An 18,902-nucleotide genomic window follows, 5' to 3' on the forward strand; every position below is an offset into this window, starting at 1 on the left:
CCTGGATTGTAGTTTCTTGCTCTTCGGAAAAGGCGAAGAGGGTGGTAATTTACCGTGTACGATGAAATTGTACATGAAAGTTTAAAAACAGCCAATTAAAGCTAACATTATGGAATGGAACGGCGGGTCCAAGTGGAACGCGTTAGCTACGCATTCCAAACACGGGCTGGAGCCCGCCCGCAAGGCGGATACTGTACGCGAAGTACAAAGGGTCAAGGAGTGCTTCTCCAGGGAAGCCCAACACTGCCTGGAGGAGTGAGTCGAGTCGCCCACGCTCTCACAGCAGGGGACAGCGCCAAGGCTGCAGGGCCCCTAAGTCACCGCTGGCACAGAACGCTACGGGAGGACACTGTGCGAGGAACGTGTTGGCCAAGGAAGGGTAGATCTCGTTAAGAATCAAGTTCACCACCTCCAAGTGCCAGCAAAAGAAATCTCTCTCTTACAGTGCTGGATCAAGGAATGAAAATAAATCCATACAGAAAAAGTGGCCCTCAAGACTCAGTTCACTGTAACCAGGTTTTCAGCAACCACAAACGCTCCAACACCTATTTCTTTTAGAATATAGATTTGATTCAAAACTCAAATCCTAAAGGAGACTCATTTGGTACTTTGTCCTCTGGCCTTCGGTCCATGGCAGGCAATGCACTACAGTTCGGTATCACACCAGGAACACACAGGTGCTCTCCATGGCTCAGCATTCCATCAAGCCACACCACACTGTGCCAGGGGAACTCCTGGGAAGCCACCATCAGATATACGGAACTATTTCATGCTTTCTGCTAGGGCGCTGGAAGAGCTTTTGACAGTGCATTTATTTTTATTTAAAATCTTGCTGAGTAGGATTGCTCAAGATATATAGCTCGTTTCAGAATAGTCCCAAGGGGTCAGCAGTCAGGTAAATCTCACATCCCAGTACTTCAGGATGAAACAAGCTCTCATGCCAGATACGCTATCCAAACCGACAACTCTACAAAGCAATCCAGATGCTGTAGGTGCTGTGCTCTTTGCTTCACATTAATACATTTTTCATATAATTAATAAAAAACGACAGCAATGAAGAAGGGGATGTAAAAAAGGAAAGCAGTTAAGAGTTTAACTACTAAATAAACTAGAGAATCATTGCTAAGTTTTGAATTCATACTGGATTAGAGGGCCTGAAGTTTTGATGTATAACCACAGAAGGAGACTGTAACAGTTCTTTAAATTTTTTCAACAGCAATATCAGGAAGAAAGGCAAAACTGCTTTCATTAACTGAGAAAGCTAAGACATTGTGATTATATAAAGATGTCTTATCTGACAGCAGAATAAGCATCCTAAGAAGATATCCATATTTTCACTGGTTGAGTAATAATTTAAGTAATCTTTTCAAATTATTTGAATGACCTACCTAGTTATTTTAAAAGACTTACTGATGCAAGTGATCCGGTGCAAGTCCAAACTGCTCTGGACTCCAGTGCTGCAGGGCTTCCTTCTGGCTGCAGGGCTGAGCGAGTGTGAATGGCCCAGGTGGGCTCTGAACTGCTGCTTCTACACAAAGCCATAAGTGTGCATGGCACCTCACAGATACACACAATACAAGGATCCCTGCTTTAGAAAGCTCACAGGCTGAGCTACCACTTGCCCCCTACAAACAAGGAAAACAGCTTAATCCTGGACACAGCCAGGTCTCTTTATTACTTCAAGTTTTATGCATAGAAAAGCATGCATCTCGTAAGGTGAACATACAGAAACCTATTTACAGAAAAGGTCCTTTCATCTCACAAATTCGTAATTGAAAAGGCTTTCTTTTAGGTATTTTGGAGAATCTTGAGAGGTGCTGTGATTCAATACAGCCCTGCAAAGTAACTTCATAGTCCAACTGGTGCAGCACAACTAATAGTGGCACCTCACGTAAATGAAGTTTGTAAGCAGCCACATTTGCTGGTTAAGGAAAATACCAATCAAGATGAAAACTTTCACCGAGGCCAGAACTGCACTTCCGTGACCAAGAGGAGCCAGCAGAAGAAAAAGCACAACAGGTCTCCCTCCCAGCAATTCATCCCACACACATTCACTCTCCTATGTTTCACTTGGTAATTAAGGACTGCTCTCCCAAAACTACATTCTAGACCTAGAACAGAGGCTGAAAACATCCCCAGGGAAGTGGGAAGCAAGCCTCCAGCAAACAAAGTCTGCTCAGAATGCAGGCTGCTCTGCCAAGCTCATGTGACCACCCCTCAGGAATGCTGGCACTGCTGAAGTTATTTAATGGAAATATGAACAGACTAAGAATGCTAGATAAACAAGAAAGTAACTGCGAAGTAATTTTTCTACCATACCTGTAAATTTACATTTTCATTGCTAAGGAAAGGAATGAGGTAAGCAGGGCACTTCAAGACACCACTGGTCACTGCAAAACTCACCGAGCAGCAAGTATCGGCACTGAGCCACCCCCAGCCAGCTCAAATGCTAGATCTGCCATGCCTGATGTCCAGCTAAAGCCTTCACACTTGCTAACTTGTCCTCTGTGATACAGCTCCTCAGGTGACCAAGAGAAGCAACTCCTAAGCACAATTTGGTACAAACCAGCATCAGAAGCACATCAAGAATATCCTAAGATTACATACACCTTTGCATGAAGCCATTCTCAGATGCTTTTGCCTTATACAAGTTTCTGTATATTCTCTCCTTTTACCTTCTACACATTGTTAGGTCTTGTTTCACATTCAAGTCTTCTACGCTCAAAACAACAGATTCCAATTTAAACAACAGAAACTAGATTGATGCAACAAGGGATGGAGGACTCAGCATGTAAACTTCACTGTAAGTGGACTCTAGCAAATATGCTTCATTTGTTACCTAACCACTTTACTATTCATATAAATGATGGAGACAAGTGTTGTTGAAGAACCATGTAATAATAGAGGATGAGAAATACAAAGGAAATTTATTAAATATATTCTTACTGACAATTTAGCGTAGACTTCAAAATTAAATACTGTTGGAAGAACTCATGAAAGTATTCACAATAAATTAATTTTATTAATTATCTTTAAAATGCCACAGCTGGTCTGTTTTTGAGGAAAAAATTACCTCGCTGTACTGTAAAAATACGAAGTTGAAACAGTATATAAAGAGGGAAAAAGCAAGTAATTTAGGTAATGAAAGTGGAATTGTCCTTAATGACTAGTTTGCACAGAAGTAAAAAAAAAATAGATAAGTATCACATAAATGGGTATTTAGATTTTTTTTCTTCTCCATTAATAAAGTAATGCTAGCACACATTTACATTATTTTCAACTCTGGAATGTCCTGTTAAGCAAGGTAGGCATTACATGGGGAGAAAAAACCTGAAGGTCCACAAGTGTGTGGGGGGGACGACTTTTAAAAACGGCTCTTCGTTTGGTAGCAACCGTGTTTTAAAAAACACACATTCTCTTCAGCTTAGGAAAAATCAGTTAAATTTCCAATGAGAAGATTTGCTGTGTCACTTAAAGAGCTAGACTTAAAGCTCTGTTTTCCCAGGAAAGAAAGAAATCAACATTCAAGAGAATACATGTTGTAGGATGGGATTTACCAGCAAAATGAAAGCTTTGACGTTTGCAGTACTAAGATACAGCAGCACCAATCTATTCCCTCTGCAGAAGTACTGGGCAGGCAGAGAAGCCTATTGCATTACAGGAGTATCACTGAAGTAGAATTCAAGCTTCTATACTGCTAAATCTGGAAGCAAACGGAATATATAATAATTTTAAAACATCCAAACAGACAACATTAAATAAACAGAAGCACAGCAAGATACCAGCAACCCTGCACCCCTGCCAAAAACTGTTCTAAATCACAGACCAGTAGGGCTCCCTTCAGTTTAATTCCTATCCCATCATGACAAAACAACCAAGGTGAACTTTTAATGGCACGGACGTCCTTTTCTCATCTCTTCCTCTTACACAGGAAAGTAGGGATTAGTAAAGACACTGCTTTTCAGCTGTTTCCCACTGCACTGCCCCCCTCCTCATTCCTCCTCTCCTCACTGCTTTTAAAGAAAAAGTGTTTATTTTTATTCATATGTGGAACTGCCCTGCTTATGAACATCGAGAAATAAAACATTCCGGCTCCAAGCTGTAACATCAACCTGCTGTGTGGTTCATTCCCAAGCATCCAAGAGGTGCACAGGGGAAAAAGGTCTCACATCTTTCACTTTCCTCCAAAAAACAGGTAAGACCAACACTAAAAACAAAGCTAAGGCTATGAACGCCTCTCTATTGCCAGCTTCAGTGTTCTGGCACAGGAAGAAAATAAAACCTGCTGCAATTGCCAGGCATCAGCCGAATTCAATAAGCCAACAATGCATCACTAAGATAAACTAATGCATAATGAAAGAGTACTAATCACTGCTTAATTCAATGCTGAAAGCAACGAGAAAGAATACAGCCTTGATGACTAAAGCTCAATGTTTTGGTCCCTCAGAACGAACAGAGCAGAGATAGCACAACTCAGGCACTTAGAATATTTTGTAGTGATCACTACTACTACATAGCAGCAAACTATCCTTTCCAGAACATGTAATTTTGGAAAACTCTCCTGCTGGGCTGTTTTGCTGGCTGAGCACAAAGCTGTCTGCCACCTTGCTACTGCCCAGTCATCCCTCATCCCAGCAAGGACTGTGCTACGCAGTGCTCTGCTTCTTATGACAAGTTCTACTCAGCGCAGGATTTCAACCAAGCTGATCCAGGCTACTTTTACTGTGTCTACACAGTACCACCTTAATGCTTAATATGAGATTGCAAGAGCACTTAAAACAGTATGTGAAAGCTTTGGAAGGGAAACGATCAACTAATTTAAATGTCACGTTAACCGACTCCGTGTTTACCCCGGGTTGACTCAATTATACACAAGAAAAAAGGAAAAAGATTCCATACACCTGACATCACTTTACATGTGGTCTAGAGTTTTCCTAGCTAAGGTCTACAGTTTTCTTAACAGGATAAAACTAAGAATCTTGAAAATGTAAAGGAAAAAGAAGCAAGCAAAGGTGTTCAACCACTGCATCAATTTCCATAAAGCATTCTTTTAAAATAAACAAATGTGCCCATTTCTTGGTGTGGGAGTGGGTAGAGAAACGGACAGCAGGGCTTATGTTTGAGAACAAATATTAGATGTGTATAAAAACATACACACACACACACTCTTAGAGATATGTAATAAAAAAACACCATGCTGCCTCCCCCCTCCAAAACTATTGGTGAATGCAGTTCTGTGATGAAAACATCCGGAGAAGAAATTCAAGTAAAAATGGGGCTGTCAGCCACTGATCCAATGAAAAATAAACAGATCAGGCAATTTCAGGTCAGAACTTTTCGCTGCCCTTAACCGTAAGAGTACTTTCTCTGAGAAAAGTTTGGTACAACTCACTTTTGCCAAAATGCATTTCTCATATTGCCCTTGGATGGAATAAAGAGCACCACAAAGACAGAAGGGAACCTCTTCCCACAAGAGATTCCGCAGAAATACCAGTTTGGGACAGAATGAGAGAGCATTACTGGAAATCCTAATACACAGTACAGAGCAAAGGGTGAGCTCAATGACAAACACATCAGCAATCATCACAGCTTCATCAGAAAGCCTGAAAAAAATGGGAGGACCTCAATTGCTGGTCAGGTGAAAAGGATAAGAAATGAACGTGTTGGTCTCCTATTATAAGGTAAAAACCTCAAAGTCAGCAAATCAAAAGAAGAAAACTTCCTTAGAGATGGCCAGTTCATCACTTTTGGATGTTAAGCAATACTGAGTATGTCATACTCCAGGATAAATACAATCAACAATTATTTCAAGTTTTTTCTTTACGCATTCACATATATATATATATATATATATATATATATATGTATGTATGTGTAGTATACACAATTTTGGCACAAAAGACTCCTTTTGAGGCTTTTTATATATATATATATATACATATGAGGAAGGAGAAAACGGGATAAGCCATTCTTGATTTACTATTTCAAGCTGTAACTTTGCCAGACACGGGACCAAGTGTCAGTGCCAGGTGCTCAGAGCTGGCTGCTCAGGTGAGCAGCACCGCTGCAATGGGCATTTCTCTGCTGTGCTTTTCAATCCTTATCCCACTGAGATCAGGAAAAGTGCTTTCTATATCACTTCATCACAGCCCTACCGCAGTGCCAGACACCGTCACCAGCACCCAGGCTAACAGTGACAGAGCCAGCGCACTCTGAGCACTCTCCAGCTGGGAAGCCAAACCCAGCACCACCTCACTGCTGTAGTACGCTGGGAGTTGGCTCTGGTACATCACTCAGACACCTACCCTGGGCCACGTTTACTGCCTTCTACAATCAAGACACCAGAGTGGCTTCCCACCCTACACAGTAGCAGCAGCCCTGCAGGATGTGATGGCTGAAGGACTGGGATGCGCCGCTGCTACCTTACACGTGAACCCTTATGTGTATATCCTAAGTCACTCTTTAAATCATTTCACATACTAGAATGTCAGTGTGGATAACCACTGCCAGAACACAACACAGAATCCCCAAAGTCAACCACAGATTCAGGTAATCGTGACCTCCCTTTTTACAACATAAATGCATAATTTCCGCACCACTCTTTGATGAAGGGACCACAGACTTGAAAAGAGGAAACAATTACAGTCATTAGAATTTCATCCAAGCATGAGATTTAATTTCGGGCCATAGCCTTGCCAATGGCTGTGGGGGTCTCAATGGAGACAAAATTGCTCTGTGGGAGAAAAAAATGCCTCGATGATGACATTAGTCAGCAAGAGAGACCGAGCTTTGTCTTCCATCCAACAGTACACTTAAATACAAGGAAACCATTTTCCCTCTCTCTCTTGATCCCAAAAAAGAAAAATACAACTATTTTGTTTCCTCCTCTGAAATGCAGCTTTTGCATACTTTGGAAACTTTCTTCTCCGAAGCAGTAATGCTGGAAGGGAAGTGTTTAATATAACAAGAGGAGTTTTAAGCATGAATAAATGTCTGCAACAAAAGACATTTTCCCTTGCTGACCCTGGTTAATGTAAGCGAACAGTCCTACCAATAGTTACCAAGTATTCCAATAGCTTTCCTTGCCCAACAGGCTCCCAAAGGCTATTTCAGATTTTACAGATATAGGAATCACTTCCAGAATATGCCCACCCCTTCTACAGTGCACACATTGGAAATAAAAGAAATGTGAAACGGCACTACAGATTGGGGCAAAATTCCACAATTAAAAAGATCAGCTGAGATCCGAGAGTACCAACTGCCATTATATGCCAGACACATGCTGCACCCCAAATAAGAAGTAAAAGCAAAAGAAAACTCTGGCACAGAAGACAAGAAAGCACTGCAGGAGACTGCATTAAATTCGCTTTTATGGCACTGTAGAAAAAGCAGATCCACAATCAACTCAACAACATATTCATGTTCCTTCCATGGCAAGAACTGAAAGAAAATACCTTCTTAAACAAACAAATCATTAACCCAAAATGAATCATCTCATCCCTCCAGGCTGGGCTGAGGGCCCTGCTTTCTCACCTGGGTAAACTCCAAAATTCTCAAAAACCAAACTTAATATGGGAAAGTGTAAAAACAAATAAATAAAAATTCATCCTTTACCCTTAAGGCACTGCTGAGCACAGCCAGCTCAGTTTTCTTTAAACTCTGCTTTATTTCCTTTTTTTTCTGCTCTGCTGTCATATTCCACATATACAGTGGCTACATGAAGCCACCCCTAGTGCTGGTAATGCTGATAATTACAGTCTAATGTAGAATTAATCAGCTTAAGTTTGAAACAGAGATCGTAATTCAAATTGGAAGCCAACACTACCCATTTCATGTACACTTGAAAAGATTAGATAGGCTGTGCAAGAACATTTTGGTAGAAGAACTGATAAGGAGATGGGAAATAAGAACTATTGGTATTTACTTAGCCTGCAACGCTTCTGGAAGCAAACAGTTTAAAGGAAGCACTTCAGAATGGCTATTTAATCTGAATTTTACAGATAGCACTGAGAACATTTCCCTCACAGAATGCATGGTATCTCTACCATCAGTTACCACGCAAGCTGTTCAACTCTTCCTTTGCAGGAGCTCTCACTCAGTTTTGCTCTGTTACGAGCTGTGACCCAAAGAACACAATGCATTCAAGGACCAGCTGGAAGTTGCCACCACTGAAGACGTGCCCTCACTCCTCAGCTTTCTAGGCCAGCCTTGCGGTTACAGAGAGAAAAAAGCTCTCTGCCACACCACTGGAACAACTTCTTATTCCACTCATGGACTTCAGCAATGACTTCAGTGTGCAGCTTCAGTTTGCTTTTTTAGCTGGAAGATTTTTCCATCTGCATTTTGGTTTGGTAAGGGGTTTGGAAAACAGTATAACAGTCATTATACACATTACTACTAGTAGTAGTAATACAAGACACAAGAATACACATTACTACTACTAGTAAAAAAAATATTAAGGAAGCTAAGTGCAGGTTCTGTCAAGCTAAACTGTTACAATTGAGTTCTATACATAAGCAATGTATCATTCAACTTGTATGTACCATCTACTATTTAAAGACAGCTTCTAAATCAAGCCAGACAACAAATGCAGTAGAACCTAATCAACAAGCTGGTTTAATAAGTAGACCACTGTGAATTGCTAAACTGGACTATCTAGCAAGGAGATGTATCCATCATCAGTAAAAATACTGCTTTGAAAAATATGCTTTAAATTCATGTTGACAATGGCAACTTTAATTACAAACATGCTTCATATCCTACAGTGAGTTGAAATAGGTTTTATGCAGGTATTTCTAAGACTTCATGAGAATAGCTTCTATTTTAAAACATCTGCAAAAGGATTAATAACGCTTGATCACTGTCCCAAACAGCTCACAGAAACTCAAGCTAGAATGAGAGAGGAATGAAATGAAAGGGCACGTAGTTATGTGATGAATGCTAGTACACAGCATGATGGAACAAAGAAATTCTGTTTTTAAATCAATAGGGAAAATGATCAAACAGAACCAGTCAGCACCATTACAGGACTTGGTTATTATGTTTTCTTGAGAAGCTGTCAAATTTTTGTGTCAAACACTGAAGTGTGAATTAGCCCAATTTTGTTGTATATAAGCAACTGTGTGCACAACCACTCAACAGCTTTGTAGAAAAGTTGTCCTATATTAGGAAAAGAATTCCAACATTCACACAAGTTTCAGTAAAGCCACTCCTTTACAATCTACGTATAAGATGGAGAATAAAACTATAAATCACATCTTCAGAACAAGATCTGCACCTTTTTAAAACAGAATACGACTGAATACTCCATCTCTTATGGAATTCTAAAGAGAAGCAGAAGAGAATGCAATTACTCAAAATAGCCTTTAAGATCAGAAAGTGATGGCTTTCTTTTAAACTTTTCAACCCATAAGACAAAAGGAAGACTGCTTTTTCCTCTACTACTACTTAACAGTTGATGCACAGTTTAGAAGCACATTGCATCTATTGTAAATAATAGGGAAGTCAGCTCCAAGCTGAAAATGCAGAAGAGTACATTAACACAGAAATCATAGCATCTCATAGTAGGCTATTCTCACTATTACCTCACTCAAAAAATATTACTATGGACAGAAATGAGAAATAATGTATAATCGGTGGGAAAGTAAAATAATTAAAGTTATGATACGGACTGAAATTCCATGTGTAGACCACTATTCTGGTCCACACAGGCAAAACCAGACTTGATTCTACTCCTGATCTCACACAAGCCCTACACAGCACAGAAACAATTCAAAGGAGATTTAGTACAACCACCTTGCTTCTGCTGAGCTAAATAATGTGGGAAAACAGAGAAGAAAAAGTAGCTGTGTACACTGAATTTTGCAGCTCCTACATCCTCAACTGCTTTACAAGTTCATCTAGGTAAGAGCCATCCCTCCTCACATTCAACTTCCACGAAACCCAGTTGCTTTGCCCCATCTTTTGTCATGTAATGTAAGAAAACACTCCGTGTATTTTTATTGCTTCAGATATAAAAAATGTTATCCAAGTTGTAAATGGAGTAAGACTAACCTTCCTTGATACACAGAGGTCATTTTCTTTAGGAAAGGGAAAATTAAGCCCCACTTGAGTTCCAAATCTTCTACTTAATGTTGGTTCGTTTCAAAGTAAGGTCACTTCATCCACGCTGACCTGTTACCCTACCTACTTATCATCAGGATCCTACATTGTAAGCAAATGCTGCCCTCTTGTGCACTGTAATATCCTGTAGAAAAAGTTGTGTTTTGGGGGGTTGGGGAGAGGACATTGTAGTGCAGTCCTGTTTTTATACTGCCTGCCTCTTCTTTACACATAGCTCCGTAACAGAGAAATATAAGAGCTTCAATTTAAGAAAGGTCAACGAAAATACTCCTTTAATTTGTCAGATGAGTATCGGGCTCCAAACAGACTCCTGAAAGCAAGTTAAAAAATGGACACTGTTTCAGTTTCAAGAGAAAGGCTTTTCATTCACAGAAATGAAGCTGATTTGCATTTGTAACACAATGTCAGCAGTTTACAAGCACCACGAACCCAACAAATTTAACAGGGTTTAGAGAGCATTCACATTAATGCTAGTTCCAACCGCTGAACTCTCTTGATTCATGAGCATTTTCACTGCATCAAACCTCAGCAATACAAAATACGTTACATGGGACCAATAGCTTAATAGTTTCAGCAAGGTTGCTTATTGCACTGTTGTCAGGTCAAGCTGGCAGGCCAGTCCTCATACCATCTCACTGACCACCCACGACTGCATCCACTGAACAACACAAAGCACTCTGTCCTCAGAGAACAAGTTTCCACTCAACGTTATTAATAAAGAGCAAGAGTCCTCCACACAAGCTGATAGTCATCCATACACACAAAACCTTACAACTATGAAATCCTATTTTTTTCTTTGCCATTCTGTGTGAGCAAACGAAGAACTGACATATCTTCACACAGGTGTCAACAAGCAAAAGTTCACACTGATGGCAGTGTATTTTCTTGACAACAAAACAAGAATAACGCTGAGTTTGCAAACCCTCTTACAAGCTTACAACCAACCCATCAAAACAACAAATCTGTTATAAAAGTGCTTTCCTTCGCCGCCGTGGTAATCTTACAAATAATCTGCATCTGACTGAACGTGAATGCTGGTAGCAAGCCCATGTTCCCCTTGATCTCCCAAGACTGTTTTCATTGTACTCATTTGCATCAGCAAGACATGCTTTCGCTATGCTCATTTCCCCGTCCCCAAGCTCTTGGGCAAGTTCAAAAGTCCTGGCCCCTCCGATGTATCAGGTATGAATTAATACCCTTCCTTAACAGAACACAGCGGCAAAGTGGAAACAGACACTTGAGAGGCAGTTTACTTTGAAAGGAACTGCGGGGACAAATGGTGACAATGAAGCTCTAGTTATAAAGTAAAAAGGTCAAAGGTTCAGCCAGGCATAAGGATTACAAAACTACAAGTTTGCCAGAATTCCCCCCACAGGTTTAGACAACCAGGGTCAAGCAGTAGCTTTCCAATTAAAGCCTGCTTTAAGGCTGCTCTGTCCTTTGAACTTCACAGGGTAAAAAAAGGTAACTTTCTTTTGTAGAAGTTCTTTTGAGAACCCATCTCAAAATTGAACAGAAAGGGCACCCGACAACAGCTCCCCCAAAACAAACACCGCAGGATCCCTTCGCTGCGTGCGTGCGGGGGAAGCTGGGGTGAAGTAATCATGTTCTTCTGTATTAGTGTGCTGACCCTTTGTAGGGCATGAAATTAACCATCAGCAAGTAAAAAATCTGCTACTGGTTAAACTACTTTGCTACGCAAAGTGGTCTTAAAATGAAATATGGGGATTGAATTTCTCCTGGAAGATTAACTTGTGTAACCTCTCTGCAGGCATCCCCTACTGCTGAACTCATTTGAGACCCTTCTAGGTGCACGGGTCTGCGGCAAACAAATGTTAAAGCAAATCTCCCTTTACTATGATGAAGGCAACATCAGCTTTGGGGAATGCTGGAGAGCTGAGATTCAACACAAGAACACAAGCTTTAAAATCACACACAAAACCCATAGCACTGCAACAGAAACAACCTAATTTCAGTGTGAAATTCTGCAAAAACATCACTTAGATCTCTATAGCAATAAAGGAAAACAGCCCCAATAGAAAAAGCAGTTTTGCATTTTGCAGTCATTCCTTCAGGACAGAAGGCAAGCACAAGACTAATGCTAACGCAGATGCTTTGTGTCACTTGTGACAAGCCAAAGAATTGACCATTAAAATTCAGTTACTCAGATTTGTTTTCTGTTAAGCAAACTGACTTCCAACAGCTATAAATACAAACATTTTACTTGTTGCACTGCTTATTATGTGTAAGATAATCCTTTGCTACAACCTTGAAATTATTACAAACTACCAGAAACAATGTTGTGTTCCTGCTGTTCAGAAGAACAGTGCGAATAAATGAAGTGTGTGGCACAGTCCAAACCATACAGCCATCCACAGTACGCCCTCCTGCAGCATCACACCCATAAAAGCTGAGGAATAAACCAGCACGGCTTAAATACAAGTGAAAACTACAACGTAGTGAGTCAAGTATCACTTATTTCATTCCAGCCTTTGACTGTCACCTTTCAGATAACAAGAAAGCACTTTGGGTAGAACTGTCTGCAGCATTTCCAATTCCTAGCATGCAGGTTAACAAAAAAAAAAAACCAAAAAACCCAAAGCCCCCACTACTTTTGATTTAACATTTGATATGTTTTTGTGTTTTTGTGTTGTTTTTTTTCAAGGGCAGGCTTTGTAAGAAAAATGCAGCCACAGAGAATGAAATATGACTTCCATTTTCCATTCCATCCGGTTACCTCTCAAATATTCTGCACTCTGAATCCTAAGGTACTGTCTTTACATAAGCATCCTGTGAATGACTGTGAGAAGTATTTACAAGGTCAAGTGCTACCTAGTGTAGCATGACCAAAATGCAATACTAGATTCAGCCACGAAAAATGCCCTTCAAGAATTAGCCAGAGACAAAAAAAATGTTAAAGAAGAGTAAATAGTTTTGGTAAGTCTGTGAGTGGATTTATCAGCTTTGTACAGCAGGGGAATTAACCCTTGGAGTATCTTGGGTGCACAGAAGAGAAGGCAGCTATAGAGGATGGAGCTGCCACCAGGACACAGCCTGGGAGAGAGGGGAAACAACAAAAAAAGAGAAGGGCAGAGATGATACCATTGCTTTCTCCTGAGAAGCTCCCAGGAAGGAACCTCCTGAGCTTGTCTGGTGGCAGATTGGACAAAATGAACAAATGCAGAGCTACCCAGCAATCCTGCAGGATGAGGCCAGCAAATAGGGAGCCAATTAGCTTATAAAGCTTACAGAGAGAAGAAGGCTTCAAACGCAAGCATGCAGTTGCATATTTTCACACCTGTAGCTTCAACACTAAAAGCCGCATGCATGAGGGGTAACACAAAGGAAAAAGGTGCTCCAGAGCCCTCCCATCACCCATCACCCTTCCAGCTCCTCACATCCCCCTCCATTCCTCACAGCCCTCCCATCTCCCATTTTTCTGCAGGCTACCTCACATCTACAGCTATCTCAGGACACAGCAAAGAGCACTATTTTCAAGAGCTGTGGAAAATCCAAAGTGCAGAATAAAGACAGGAAGATAAAGCACTTTGCTCTTATAATTTATTTAAAAGCTTTCAACGCAGAAAATGTATGATAAAAGGAGAAAGTAGATTAAAGGAAAAAAAAAGCAATGGAAATGGAACAGCAAACTGTTTCCACCTATTTCCTAATCACAAGTATTCAGTCTAAATTTTAATGTGCTGTGATCTGGGCAGCCTGGCTTTCCGTTTCAGACAAGGTGGCAATATTGAAATAGTGATGCCTAAATGCTGAAGGATGTATCCTGTTACACAGGACATGCTATACTTCAGTTTGAATTTCACCAAAACATACTAAAATTGCAAGCGTCCCAAATAGTTCCCACCAGCACAGATCAGGTTTTAACAACAAGGTTTCACTTTTTAAACCTGGTAGTAAAAATAAAGGAGCATCCAATGTCAAGATTTATGTGTATGCTACCAAGCAGGCAGCTGAAATTTCTAGCTCTAAGTATCAACACAATACTGCATTTTCTCTGCCATTCTGTTTCTTAACATATAGAATTGCATTAAGTCATACTAATCAAACAATTGAGAGTTTTCACTAGAATATGTAACCTGCTATAATTGGAACTGTGCAAGTTTGACACGCTTTGTGTCTGAATTGCTACCTGCACAGAATCACTTTTGCTGGGAAGAAAACCACCATTCAACTGGTCTAGCCCACATCCTTTCCCAGCACAGCCTTACAGTGACATAAATTGAATAACTTACTCCACCAGCATGGACTGGTGGAGCAGTGACTGAATGCTGTAACATCTTCATAAAAACAATTAATAGGAAGCAATTAAAAAAAAACAATTTATGTATTAAACAACCACCTCAAACAAGCGATAACAAAAGCTATTTTTCCCCAAGCTTTCAGACACCTCTTCACAAGGAAAGTTTACCCCTCAGAGCAGTCTTTCCTGAAGAAAGGAATGCCTATCTACCAGTCACCCTGTCAGTGTGTCCAAGAAAAGCTACCATTTGCCAAAATACACTTTGTTCCTCAGAAGATCATCAGGTGCTTACAAGCACTTAAGATCTATAACTGATGGTAAAGCACAAAAGACAACCACAGATCTCTGGAATTCGGCACTGAGCCACTCCTCCCTTGCAGCCACAGAGCATCCATTAACGACACTGCTGCAGAAATCAAGAAATGAGTGAGATGTTTATTGTTCTATCCAAAAGAAATGCAAATAGTACCGTGTTATCACTGCTAACACCACTCACACGTCTGCTCTAACAGGGTTGGTTCATGCACCAAGAGGAGAGAATTAGTCTGAACTTCAGTCCAGTGGCCAATAAACACAAACTGCATTGCAGAACTACCGCCTCCTTGGTACTAAGGGGACACCAGCACATAACATGCATGGGAAATAAGTTTTCAGAACTTCTTATACTTTAACTGACCAACCTGTGGCTACTTCACATTGCCTGTGGCTGCAGTTCCCGCTGTACCTTTGGGCACAGGATCACTGAATCATTAAGAATGGAAAAGACCACTAACATCACTAAGTCCAACTGTCAACCCACCTGAACCTCCCACGGGACATGTAAAGGCCACTCACTCATTACCACTAGTCCTACTGCTAGTTACCTGAGAGGCTCATACCCAACACTAAGGAGACACTAGCATAGTATATGCATAGCAAATGACTTTTCATAAGTCTCTGTACTTCAGCTGACCAACCTGAGCCTACGTCACACTGCCTGCAGCTACGATCCCCACTGTGCCCTCAGCCATGCACAGCCACCTCCCAGCTCTGGGCAAGACACAGCAGAGCAGGTCTTGTTTTTCACACAACAATGTGAACTTGCCTAAAACGAGCCCTAAAGCAAGCCAGAATCAACTCCATGCATCACATACAAAGTCTGAAATGGAAAATGAGCAAATTCCACGTAACGCTTCTAACGCTCCTGTGTTGGAGCTCTCAGCAGAAGAGCCCGCCATGTGCACGTCCAACAGGTGCAGCACAGCTCCAACCACAGGGCACATCACACTGGCCGCTGAGGCTTTACGAACTGCAGGCGGCGTCTCACAGGCAGGAAAACTTTCATTCCAGCGATGTGAGCAGAGCGGGCCGGCCCGAAGGAAGTCGCGCTTACAGAGCTCAGCTGCGAGCGCAGGGTTTATCTAAGGGGCGACGGGGGCCGCGGCAGAGCCGGGCAGCGGGGACACTCCCGAGTCCCACCCGGAGCCCCGGGCCCTGAGCAGCACCAGCGGGGAGCCCCTTACCGCCGATGATGGTGCGGATGAGGGAGGCGTGCCCCGGGCAGTCGACCAACGTGAACTGCAGCTCGCCGGGCCCCGGGCCCAGCTGCGGCGGCAGCGCGGTGCGCAGGCAGGAGAAGCCCAGGTCCAGCGTGATGCCCCGCGCCCGGCTCTGCGGCGCCCGGTCGAAGGCGGCGGTGGAGCCGGTGGTGCTCAGCGCCCGCGCCAGAGCCGTCTTGCCGCTGTCGATGTGGCCCAGCACTCCCACGTTCACGTTGAGGACGCGGGGAGGCGCGGAACCGGCGGCCATGGCGGCGCTGCACCCGGGCGGTCCGTCCGCACAGCGCCCCTGCGGCAACGCGCGCCCCGCCGCCACCGTTCCGCGCTGCCCCGGCCCCAGCCTTTAGCTTTAGCCTTCAGCTTTAGCCCTAACCGGCCCCAGCCCGTCTCTGCCTGCCATGATAGCCACTCACAGGTGCCACTCGGTCTGAAATTTGGCTTTAAAGTTGCACAGATATTGTGAAGTCAAACGCAAAAAGCAGGTCAAGATCTGGATAATTCTCCCCCTCTCCCTCTTTCTCTCTCTCCCTCTCTATTTTTTAACTTGCTCACTGATTTCTGGATTTGTGCCATTCCTCTTCTTGTAGGTATACTGTGTAGGGTGCTCGCTGAAAAGCATACTTGGATGGGATTAAGAATGATCAAGATGAGTAATTGTACTGAACAGCTCTCCTGCAAACCACCACCACCAATAACACAACCCACCAACGAGTTTGACAAGCATCTGAGTACTGAAAGCATTAAAATTGAGCCAGAACAGGCAGCTCAAGGAGGTGGTTGAAGTCCCTGGGGGTGCTGGAGAACTGTGGACATGTAGCACTGAGAGATGCAGTTATGGGCATGGTGGGGGTGGGTTGGCATTGGACTTGGTGATCTTGGGGGTCTTTTCCAACCTTGATTCTATGATTCTGTGGCTTTCATAAGGATATTCTCAGCATCGTGGACTTAGTTGAAGCTTTAACTCTAAACTCCTGGCTTTCCTACAAAGAAAATTCCTCCATATAACAACACTTTCATTATGGAAGGGTCTGTAGAGCTTTAAATCCGGGTACAAATCACCCCTCTTTGCCAAGCACATAGAAGTCTAGATGCTAGTCAATGACTAAACAATGGGATGGGGGGGGGGGGGGGGGGGGGGGGGGGAGAGAAAGAAGCAGACATTCGTAGTGCACAGTGCTATTTGAAAGACAACTATCTCCCTGAAGAAAAGACATGAACTCACAAGGAGGGCTGCCAATACACTGAGCTAACCAGGTTAATCGGTTTTGTTAGCAGAATAGTTCAGCTTGATGGGAGCTCTGTCATGGGAACTGAATCAAGCATAATGTCACTTTTCAGACCAAGTTCCCAGGCTTTGAATAGCTTCCTGTTAATCATAAGGCTTCTTAGCTTATGTACATTTCACTGCCCTAAAAGTCTCAAGCTGTTATATCAATACATACTTGCAAAGTTAATGGAAAGTATACTTCTATTCCCACAAGAAAAGGCCCTACACAGTCATAGTCCACACAGATATCCCTATATAATATTACATACAATTTAATTCTTTTTTAACATTAACTATTAGATAAGGTGAGAAGAAAAAGGTGCAAAGAGGTCCACTTCCCAACCAGAAGAGACATTATCCAAAATGGCATTATCCAGCAGCCCTCCCAACACATCTAAAATACCAGCTATTTTTCAACAAGCTTTGACAAAGCACAGAAGTCTTAAAACTTTCTATAGTTCCTGTAAAAACTGGGAGCGAGGTAAAGGAAACGACCATTTCAATGGCCCCTGTCGTCTAACAGGCTACAGAAAGAGCTCAGGCATGACCATTTTGCTTGGACTGCCAACTTGCCAATAAAACAAAGAGCTTTTGCTTTTGGTTTTGCTTTGGCAGTAACCAAAGGGATGCTGGACAAAACTCACGGGGAAAAAAATGGTTTTGCTAAGATGTAATGAGGAAAGATAAAAAAAAAAATAAAATCTGATCTGCAAGTAAGAGGGATATCAGGTGGGAACTGTGGCTTATTCTTACTTTTCCTTCCTTTAGATACAGAAAATACTTGTAACTCACTAGACAGAGAAGGCATTTGTCCTTGTACAGAAGGGAAGTAATGTGTAAAGAACTTGCACTTTAGTGGCGAAAAAAGATTAGTTTGCTCCAGTGTCCACAGTTTTGTTATCACTCAGAACATGCCTCTGTCTCCAGGAATTTATAGTCTGTAGTTCAGATTTGGCTATATATCACCTGAAGGCACAGCTTTTTGCAAGATCGTGGCGCACATGGTACCTGTAAAATACTCCAACTGCAAGGAGGAGGTATGACAGAGATATGAACAACGTTATTCAGTGGTAAGAATCGTCCATCCTAGTTGTTTATAAAGTCTGCAGAATTGATTAAGGATTTGGGAATTAAGAGATGTCATCTGCTAAGAGTCATCACTCCTTTTGCTTCGATGACAGGTAGGAAAAACCTTTCAGCTTCATTTGCAGGAAAGCAAACAAAACACACACACAGATATTGACCTTACTAAGACAGAAAGGGGATAATGGCAAAATTAAAGAATCTCAACTTCTTCATGCTGTTCAGTATCATCATGAAGCAATCAGTTTACAGCATTTCTCTGTTCGTCCTGTTTTCTCCTCGATACTCCGTTCCCCTTTCCAGTTCTTCCCTTCTGCACTGAATTTCTTCCTTAAAAAGTGTTCACTTTAATTGCTAAAGTTTATGGACTCGTGGGAGAAAGGGCAGGAAGTCAGACTTTCAGGATAGGGTAAAAATGTAAAGGTCATTCACACACTTACATACACGTACTCTCTCTCACTCCAAAAATAATACACTATTTGACAGTTTCAGGATTCAGCATGTCCCACTGAAATTTGAAAGCTTATGTGAAACTAGGCCACGTCCTGTAACCTCAAACATTTAGACTAGGAAAACAGCTCTCCAGTCTCCAGCTCCCACATCGGGTATCACATGACGTCTGTGCCAAACA

The 18,902-nt window shown here is 42.1% G+C and overlaps 1 protein-coding gene across 2 annotated transcripts in view; it reads right to left on the minus strand.

The window, feature by feature from the left end:
* Positions 1-18,902, minus strand: part of EEFSEC (eukaryotic elongation factor, selenocysteine-tRNA specific) — a 117,204-nt gene that overhangs the window by 95,862 nt on the left and 2,440 nt on the right. Inside the window, exon 1 of one of the 2 annotated variants that reach the window (XM_015293368.4) lies at positions 15,886-16,195. The exons of the other annotated variant lie outside the window; for it this stretch is intronic. Within the exon in view, the coding sequence (XP_015148854.1) occupies positions 15,886-16,171 (286 nt within the window). The 5' untranslated portion in view covers positions 16,172-16,195. Of the gene's footprint in view, positions 1-15,885; positions 16,196-18,902 lie in introns of those variants that run through there. 2 annotated transcript variants of the gene reach the window in all.

Source organism: Gallus gallus, chromosome 12 (genome assembly GCF_016699485.2).
Source record: "Gallus gallus isolate bGalGal1 chromosome 12, bGalGal1.mat.broiler.GRCg7b, whole genome shotgun sequence".
Classification (NCBI taxonomy): Eukaryota; Metazoa; Chordata; class Aves; order Galliformes; family Phasianidae; genus Gallus; species Gallus gallus.